The 10,466-nt window shown below is 31.5% G+C and overlaps 1 protein-coding gene across 4 annotated transcripts; it reads left to right on the top strand.

Moving 5' to 3' along the window:
- Positions 1 to 3,048: 3,048 nt before the first annotated feature.
- LOC105145437 (uncharacterized) lies at positions 3,049 to 9,101 on the top strand. 4 transcript variants are annotated; one of them, XM_011054951.2, is made up of 7 exons: positions 3,049 to 3,247; positions 4,009 to 4,462; positions 5,678 to 5,808; positions 5,881 to 6,029; positions 6,468 to 6,527; positions 7,029 to 7,191; positions 7,479 to 9,101. In XM_011054951.2, exons 1-7 carry the CDS (start codon positions 3,194 to 3,196, stop codon positions 7,614 to 7,616), a joined length of 1,149 nt encoding a protein of 382 aa, XP_011053253.1. In that variant the 5' UTR covers positions 3,049 to 3,193; the 3' UTR covers positions 7,617 to 9,101. The 4 variants fall into 4 exon arrangements, with proteins under 4 accessions (XP_011053253.1, XP_087271254.1, XP_011053254.1 ...); XM_087415128.1 differs by having other exon boundaries at positions 3,823 to 4,462; XM_087415129.1 differs by having other exon boundaries at positions 3,232 to 3,247; positions 3,828 to 4,462.
- The last annotated feature ends 1,365 nt before the right edge of the window (positions 9,102 to 10,466 follow it).

Raw genomic sequence — 10,466 nt, 5'->3', positions numbered from 1 at the left:
GCGAGACACGTCGTTAATTTTTGTTCGAGAATTAGCTGGCAAAAGTTAGTTCAAGGATTGCAATAACCGAAATTCGGCCGATCGAATTCTAACCTATGGTTATGTGCCACCCGCTATCTTGACGTTTCCACGCAACGACCTTGTGAACTCTCGTCCGTGCCTCTGTATGCGTGTGTAATGTTTTTACGGATGTGTACGGATGTGTGCGACCGGCGACTCACCACAAATTCCTGAGTCGGTATTGTATTTGTGTTTTTTTTTGTGCTGCACTCATTAACATCTCGTATTTAAAACGAAGTTTTTGTCGTAAAATGGCTAACGAAGCTACTTCAATAATAATGGATTTTTTCCCGAACTTTTTGGTAAAATACGATATATAGATACAAGTTGCCTATGTATATTTAATGAACGTTTAAAAAACGTAAATTAGTTTTTATATGATGTGAGTATAAATGTCTCGTGTAAAAACGGTTTTTCAAACTAGTAAAAAATATTAAACAGACATTATAAATGTTTTATCAAATGTTTCTTTTAACGTTTATTAAATAATGTTTTCAATATCCATTATATCCAATTTTAAATATTTATTTTTCGCTTAAACGGTTAAAATTAATATTTAATTTACACATTGATTATACATATTTTGTTGCTTGGGGTGAAACTGATAACCGCTGACAAATAAAATATCACTAATTATAATATTGTCATAAAAATTCTGCATGATGATTTTTTACAGAAATAGGGAGAAAAAAAATATGTAGGAAGCAGTTGACACGAATTGTAGATAACTGTAATGCGGGTGCAGCTGCACTGACGAAGGTCAACTCTCTACACTTCGTTCTTTATTTATTTCGCTGAGAGAATTGAACTCAATCTGTGTTTCTTGATTATATTCTTAATTAACATCTTACGAAACCTTATATATTACAAAAGTAGGTTTTTCTAAACTACAAATGGAATATATGCATTATTTAATAATTTTTGAAAGCTGATAGTCTACGAGGAAGGATATTGAAGATGTATCAGGCATAGTTTCTGCAAAAAATCACTGGATTTGGAAATTTATACAAGGTTAATATTAAATTATTTAAAGGCTCCAATATTTAACAAATAAATTAAAAAGAAAAAGCCAATGAGAGCACTAGATGGTTTTTGTGAAAATAATTGTCATATATTTAAAAAATACATAAATAAGATTACAGACGTTTCGACATAACTTTTTACTGTTGATAATCCTATTTTATTTTATTGGAATGCTTTTATATATTGATCGAAATTATGTTGAAAAAGACACAATTATGATATCGAAACGTCTGTAACCTTATTTAAATATGTATTTTTTAAATATATATGACAATTATTTCCACAAAAACCATCTACTCTCATCGGCTTTTTCTTCTTAATTAATTTATTTTATACAGGGTGTTTCAAAATTCGCTCCCGAAATCAAACAACTTTTTCCTTTCAACAAACAAAATTGCGTCCGATAAGTAGTTTTTGCGCTTATTTGTTAATCTCAACCTACTCTCCTGCAAAAACTACTTATCACCTTGAATAAAATAAATTAATTTCTATACTTAATTTATTTACATACTTTCCGTATATAAATGAATATTATGTATGAAATAAGTTCAACAAGGTCTATATTTATATTTAGTTAAATAGTTTTTGTTTAAATGAAAATTGTCTTATTTTATCCTAATTATTAAAAAAAATGTCTATTTATTGAAATAATTTTTAATCTAAATTTTAAACCGCTGCCAAACATTTTTGTATTGCTTTCAAATACTATGTAGAAAAATTTGTAATTTTTCTATAATATTATATCTTTATTTTGTTAAAAGATACTTTTAATACATTCTTAAAGATGAAGATGAATGAATAAAAGTAAGCAAATAGTAAGTAACAGTGAGAAGTTCATTCAAAGCTTTTCTAGCTTAAAATAATGAGAAATTAGGTAAATATACTACACAAGAAGTTTAATTGAACGTTTTAAAAGAGAGAATTTTCTACTAAATGTTCGACAAATTTCCTAAAATGTCTAATCAATTTCTCAAAAATCTTATATTTTTTTCTATTCCAATTTAATATTTAAATTCAATGCGATTCAAACCTTTAGCCATTCTTAGCGATAAACATGTCATTAATTGTAAGTTAGTATAGATGAGAATCTGCCGTCGAATCGAATCGATAAAACCGGTTTGCCGAAGGTTTCCGTGAAGTTCCAAGAACTTTTATTATACATCTTCGCCATGCTTCCGCGCTTTCATCATCGATCGCAAAAACAAGCGGAGCACTTCACCAAGAAGGTCGATGAACCAATCAGGACGCTGAATCGGGCCTAGTTTCAGTCTTTTCTCTCTTTCTCTTTAAAACTATCTTTAACCTACTTTTTCTGTTTTATGCCTGCTGCAGTAACTTAAATAAAACCAACGGGACACAGCACACAGCAAAAGGATTAAATCGTGAATGTCAGAAGTATTTCTTCTCAAGACAATTTTAAGACACCCTGTAGAGAACAGATTGGGCGCAATTATTAGCAACAATTAGCGGGAATCTCTTAATTAGCGTGTTAAGTTTTAAACAAATCTTGCTCAGTACAGTTGCACACAAACATTATAGAGAAACTCAAATCGAACAATAATTACTATATTATACTAACTTAAAACTAAATGCAAATAGTGTCAGTAACATTAATGATAATTTACATTGCTATGTTAAGTTGCATATTCAATAAAATATTTGACGGTTTCTAAATTAGGATGAAAGTACAAAAAATTTCAAAATATTATTGGAAGCATCAGGGAAAAATTGTTAGAATTGTTAGGATGAGGAATTTAACAACCTTCTATTTTTTATTATGAATCTTTAATCTACAGAATCACGTCAAGTTCTATTTCTCGATGAAGAACCAAGGTTACCTGTCCGTTCCCTCCTTTCCTTTCGTCTTGTTCTCCCTCTCTTCCTGTCCCTTCTTCTCATCCGCTCACTTCTTATTATCTATAAGGTAGAGCGAGAACACCGTTTCGATTTCTCTTAACGTGGAGTTGTGGCGGCGTCTTTACAATCGGCATCATGTCGTTCTGAGGACACAGCTGTTAGTCGTGTGTGCACTGTGCACACGTTAGTACACGTGGTCGTGTTCAATTGTGTTGAATCATCACGAATGCATGGATTACATAGTCATTAAATCATGCATCGCGACGTAGATCTGAAAATTGATCCCGTTGGAAGGAAATTTGATCGCGTAAACTTTTAATTTATTGTTTTTGAATTCTGCATGATTTGCATGTGATAAATATTTTTGGTTCTTAGTGAAATGTGATTATATGTAATAAAAAATTCATTGTGATAAATAGCAAATCTCTCAATTTTTGGAACATTTCTTTATAATTTTTAATTCTCAATTATATAATTTTTAACTCTAATTTATATAACTGTCTGTTACTTATTTATCTTTAATTCTGAGTTGTATTGAAATTTCATTGTAATCAATGCCATCAATATGCGAATGATTTTGCAGTATAATTTTGAAATAAATTTTTTAAGCGAGATTTTGAAAAAGAAGATATTGGCTTGAATTGCTAATGAATAAAAATTAAAAAAAGTTATGAAGAGAGCAAGATGATGATATTAAACTTATAGATGCTTCAAATATTAATTGATAATTTTTTTCCGTTCAAAAATTTTCTGTCTTCTGGATCTTCTTTTTGAAACATTATTTTGTAGCAATTGTTTCTAATTCGTAGATCCTTAGATCCATTAATTATTATTTTTATTCTGAAGCATTCAACAAATCTTCTGACTCATATTCTTTTTAAGTTAAGATTTTGGAGAATTTAAAAGAGAATCTCCTCTTAAAAAGACCACGAGGATCAGTAGATATCAGGATTAGAAGATAAATACTCTATTTTGAAGCTTATCTTGTTGAATAAACTTTTGTGAAATATATATTCTTGAAACAAGATTTTGGAATCAAATTTTGGGATAAGTTTTCATATCTCCTAGAGGAAAACCATGAAAAATAACATGGAGAACCTTGAACAATCTGTAAATCCAAGAATTATCCAATCGTGCGGGAAAGTCTGTCAGGAACACAACGAAGAAAATTGCCCAAGCGAGAATGAACGCGAGTTTGAATCGCTGGAATACGAGGAAGATGCATATTACTCGAAGCTGACAACGACGCCGAGCTTTGATGACATCGACGAACTGGGCGACGAGGAAGTGGATGAGCTAGTGGTTCACTGCTGGCGCGATTCTAACGGTGAGATAGACGAGATTGTTGTGGACGACGGCAACCTGTCTGTCGAGACGGAGTTTCTGCAGGAAGAGTTACATGACGGCTGTAAGAAAAAGAAGAAACGAACGATCCGAGTGATCTTCCAGGACTTCTCCAAACCTTACCTCGCTAAGATTAGCAATAGCCAGAACTACAAGAAGTTCCTCGAGTTGATAAAAGGTGCTGAGGAAAGAGGAGAGAAATCGCTTCGTTACTTTTATACTCGTAATTTATACTAAAGAAAAACTTGTTACGGACTTTGCTGAATTTCTAATGGAAATTAGAGCGATTGTAAAATTATTCATTATAAATAGTAATGGGAATGTTATTTTTTAATATTAATCAGAGAGGTTATCAAGCTCAAGTCATTTGATAATGTTTAAGTCTTAAAAATATTGTTATCAAGCTATTAAAAAATTTTCATGAATTTATAAGTGCTTAAATTTATGCATAGAGATATTTAATTTCTAATATAATAATTATGTACTTTCACGTGAGAAATTTTGCGGTCTAGCATTTCTCGTCTATTCATTTCTTCTCAACGTGTGAAAGTATACGAAAAAGAATCATGAAATCGCTGTCGAGTACAGTGATGTGGAACATACTTTTAATTTTTCTAGGACGATGTTTCGCTCTGCTGAAACTGCAGAACTCCACGCATTCCTCTGCAATCAGCGAAAATCGAAATCGTTCATTAAAAGTTTACTTGCAATCACTTCCTGAGAATAATTGATAAATTACATTTGATTGATTACATTTCTATTTTTGTGTTTATATTTAATGCAGATAAAAACGCAATAATTAGATAAATTTTTTTTTCTATGAATTGTATAAACCACTACACTGAGAAAAAAAATAGCCTAAATTTTAATAAATATTTATTTGAATACTGCCAACTAAACATTTACTTACAATAAATTAATATTTACTTAAAAAAAAGTGATTGTTAAATCAAATTAATGTTTCTTGTATCAAATAAATATTTGATACAAAATTTTTAAAATAAATTTTTATATTTAATAAATATTTAGTTGGTACTATTGAAATAAATATTTATTGAAATTTAAGATATATATTTTTTCTCGGTGTGGTTAAGGTACCTTTTTGATGTTATTTATATATATTTAGTTTCAATTTCTTATTTTAATCTGTAATGAGTCTTATTTTTATTTTTAATTTAATTTTGATAATGTAATATTACTTGTTTTATGTACAGAGAATGATTATAATGTAAGTAGAATATATATAAACGTCATCTCTCATATGTAATATAATAATCTTAATCTGTATTAAATTGCAACCTAGCTTGCGAGAAAAGTAATCCTCCGAGCAGTCAGCGTGACCGTTATGGTACCGTATGCTTCACGATTTTAATTTTCTTCCCTTTTGTTCCAGGAGAAGATGCCTCGCTCCACTCGGCCGGCTCTCTGTCGCCATCATCGGATACCATGGCGAACGAGCTTCAAGGACTCTCCTTAGAGGAGCAAGAACAGCAAAAGGCTGAATGGAGCGCTCAATTAGCAAAGGTAGATTTTCGAGAGACCCAGGAAAATCCCGTGACAATAATGAAAATAGACAATAATGAAAATCAATTTCAGGTTGAAGAAGAAATACAGACTCTGAGACACGTTCTCGCCAACAAGATTAAAGTTTCGCAGGATTTGAAAAGGAAGCTTGGCATTAGTGTCTGGAAGGAGCTCACTGATGATGTTAATCAGGGACTCAAGAATGTTAAGGAAAGTCACGTGTATGTATCCTGTTAATTTGCTTTCTTTGCATGTCTGTCTGTTTAGTCTGTGTGTGTACATGTATTCTGTAGATATACTCTATACATACCCTATAATTCTATACATACTCTATATGTACTCTATGCACTCTGCCATATTTTATGTGTAAAGGAGAAGTGGATAAATTATAACAGAATCACAGAATATCTTTAAACTTGCGAAATACTTTATTGTATGTTAACCAAATAATTAACAATCTTCGAGATATGCGCGAATAGATTTCCAAATCTCTTATTTCTTTATTAAGTTTATTTTTATGTATCTTTTTTATTTCTCGTTTCTTCATTTCTACAAAGTGACGCGTTATTCTTTTTTTTTATTGATACTTCACTTCTACTCTTCAGATACACGTAGAAGCATTGATTTTTTTTTTTACTTTTGGTTGGGTTCTCATTCAGTTATCAGAACGTTGGCGAGACATTCGGTCGCTTAACCAAGACAATCTCCGCGAACAGTTTGTAAGTATGCACAAAGTGTCTCATTTTCCTCTCTTCGCGATCCACGTTTTATGACAGTTTTATTTTGCATTATATTAACACACACACACACATATATATATATATATATATATATATATATAATATGTATATATATATATATATAGAGAGAGAGAGAGAGAGAGAGAGAGAGAAAGAGAGCCAGAGCCTTTCAAATATCTAAATTAAACTTTGTTGATATATTCGTCCTCAAAACGAATATAAAGTTTGGCAAATTTGTTTTGGAGACAATTTATATTTGTTAGTACCTTAATTTTCGCAATTTTAATTACTAACGCTATTACACTCGCTCAAAACAAACAAAATTTAACAAAAAATACAAAAAACACTACCTTAACACTTTATTTATAATAATATTTAAAAAGCTTCATGCTGATTAAAAATTCATTCACAGTTTTCATAGATGATAATAATTCACTTTGAGGATCAGATTTTTACCGTTTTAATTTTTTGTCATTTCAGATACCAAAAGACAGAATCTGTACTCAAGTCCACAGCTGAGAAGACCACGAGTATTCTAGGTGGCTTTGGTAGTGGCATTACTATGAAACTGGGCCAGATGCGTAATTCCGACAGCTTCCGATCGCTGGAGGAAAGGGTTGGATCCGCCTGCGAGAATATCAAGGTAACTAAAATTAAATCATATTAATATTACTATAGTAAATATCTATTTGTATTAAATTAATCTTTTTAATTAATTATTTTAACTAATTTTTTAGATTTTAAACGCGTGCGTGAAATTTTTAATTTTTCATGCCACAAATGAACACAAATTAATAAATAAACGAATCAAATAAAATAGCTTAAATTTTATTATATGTTAAATTTGTGTTTTCTTTGAAATTACTTATTTATAAAATATTAAAATTTCTTTGATGTTTTTATTCAAGGATTTTTTTCTTCTTTTCTCAGACGAAAGTCGTGCCTTCAAGGTCCGGCTCGACGCAGAGCTTCGATGAAGCTCTCCGAGAGTCTGAGGCAATGAGACGCGCGTCCGCGGCTCCGACAGCTACCAGCCCGACCATTCCTGAAGATAAAATGCTCTCTTAGAGCTCGAAATCCGCGCGTTTTCTCCGCGCGATAAATGCTGATACCGCGCTATATTATTACTGCGTTCGTCTATTGCAATCGCTTTAGCGGGCCAAATGGCGTATTCGTGCACGTCGGATTCGATTTGAGTCATTCGATACTTCACTCAATCGAGATTTCGGCCGCGAGCACAATCGTCCAAGTACTATCCTATTCTCTAATAAAAAAATATATTTTTCTTGCACGCCATTTCCACGCCTTTCCCCTCGCAGGATCGCCTTTCTTCGGGTCACTATCAGGACATCCTCTCCGCACACAAAGTGTCCCTCACGTGATTTTTATATTTGATACTAAAGAACAGCTACTCAAGACGATCTGTGTTTTTCCAAATAATGAAATGCCTTTTGGAATTTTTTTTTTATAATTGTGATTTGTAGGTACAATAAAATATATTTGGGCTCGAATGAGAACTTATTTATGTGTGCCGCGAGAGGAACTTAATTTTGCAATTGATAATAAAAAGAAATTACGACACGGTTCTGCTATAATTTTCATTGCACGATATGTAGTTGTTAATAATTTTCTTTCTTTCAGTGTGTTAGAAGAATTATATTTAATTATATTAAATCAATTTAAGTTTATACAGATAACCGCACTTATTTCTTCAAATATTCATAATTTTTGACAGAGTTTCGGAGTTTCATTGCATATTACCGGTGTCCTGAATCAACCTAATACAGCTGCCAAAAGCAAATCTTCAACGATTATAAAGAGTGACCGTCCACTGACAATATTTTACACTATATACTGAACTTTTCACCTACTATGCAAATTTAATTAATGCGAGTCATTCAATCTGCCAAAAGGCAAATCTAATCAGAATCTCAAAAAATACATCACTAGCTTTATTTTTTTCTATTATATATCTAACGGTACAGAAAATTGTATTGAAGTAACAGAAAGATTATTATATAAAGAATCATATGAACAAAGCTTGTTATAAAATAATGAAATTACATCGCGATAATGTAAATGAAGAACGGTTTTCCATGCACTGCGAATGATTTTATCGGTAATTACGCAGAATGAGTCACCGAAAGCAGAATAGATATCTTTAAAATGAGAATTCTTTTTCATTGGAGATGTTTAACAATTCTACTTTCTGCTCATTCTGTATATTAGACTGAGAGAAAATTCTTCGTGATTCTCAATATATTTCACAAATGGATACTTTTTAAATGCGCGAATAATCTAAAAGGATTCGCAAATAAACGAAATTAAGAGATATTTTGTATTCTAGCTTTACGAATAGATTATCGACGAAGCATGGTATTATTGTTAACATCAATGCGCAATAATAATTTACATGAATCTGTGGAAGTCTCGTGAGTTGCGACAACAATGATTGATTATTATTAATGATAATAGGTCGTGATTCGTCGATAATATCTATTGCATAACTCCTTGTTCATATTAATAAATAAATTATTTTACGAAATGCTAAAAGCCACAAATATCTTACCTACCGCGCACCAAAAAAACTTTCTTGACAATCCAAATTTAAAATATTATGATAATAAATAAGGAAAGGAAAAGTTAGATCTTGATGTCTAATAATGTATTTGAAATTTAAATCTAAAATTATTAGGCACCAAAATTTAGCCTCTCCTATATGTTGGCCTTATTTAAATTTAAAGTTTTACATTGTAAACTTCAAACTTTTAAATATTCAATATATTACACGGTTCTTTTAATAATTAAACTAGTAACAACGATAAATTAAGTTTCGAATTATAATTTCATTGCACAGCATTTGATACTTGATAACGTTACAAGTTATATTGAAAAAAAATATATTAAATTTTAATAAATATTTGAATATTTTTAAATAAATATTTACTAAATGTAAACGTACATGTGCAAGATCTATTAATTCAATTTATTATATTTTTACTAAATAGATATTTATTTATTGTAAGTATTGTGTTTACTGTTGGAAGAAATATATATTAAGATACAGTAAATAAGTCTTTTTCAGTGTGAATATTTTGGAGCAAATTATTGCTATTAATTTATTTTTCAGTTATATATATATTCCATGATTCAAGTTGATTATTAAAATATCAAAATTTTTTACAGCATCGAGCACACAGATTTCTATGATTGCGCATCATGCTTGAGTTTCCGATATAATTATTTTAATGATTAAAATTATTTTCAGATTTGTATCTAGCTTTAGATATTTCAGCAAGATCATGTATAATTTCAAATTTTAGTTCCAGATTAGATAATCGATGCGATGGGCCACAGTGAGTTTTTCGATATCTCGAGAATCACTTCGCCCTGCAGCCAACTTCAGTGGCGGCATGACGCAGCATCGCGATGGATCGCAGTTCAAATCGCTCCGCATTTCTTGCGATCGTCACCGTTTAGATGTAATTCTTACGCGCGAAAAGTTGTCGCTTAGGTTGTCCCTCGTGAAGTACTTATCGGATTCACGCAATTCACGAAATATTGCGTACGCGAATTTCGTTGACGGAATTGCCTTTCTTTTTTCGAAATCGATGGACCTTCTGTTTCGCGCGTTTCAAGCTTTTCTTCCGGAGAAGTGCAACAACAAAAGCTCGGCTAATAGCGTGATTAGCTAGATAAGTACACGCACATAGTTCTATAAGTTCTATGAGAAATTTAATATTTCGACCGTTTTTTCGTGTAACAATCGACGCTCGAAATCATCGGTCGCGTATGAATCTGCCGCCATTAGATGGCGCCAACCAGCGGCCTGCCATTACGCGGATTGGCGGTCGTTACGTTTGTCGCGTTTCTCGATTGTTGAAGAGAACGATTACATTACGAATCGTGTTCGGAGGT

The sequence above is a fragment of the Acromyrmex echinatior genome, chromosome 17 (assembly GCF_024713525.1).
Source record: "Acromyrmex echinatior isolate Ae372 chromosome 17, ASM2471352v2, whole genome shotgun sequence".
NCBI classification, from domain to species: Eukaryota; Metazoa; Arthropoda; class Insecta; order Hymenoptera; family Formicidae; genus Acromyrmex; species Acromyrmex echinatior.
The sequence above is the reverse complement of the archived record's forward strand: the minus strand, read 5'-3'. Positions and strand labels throughout refer to the sequence as shown.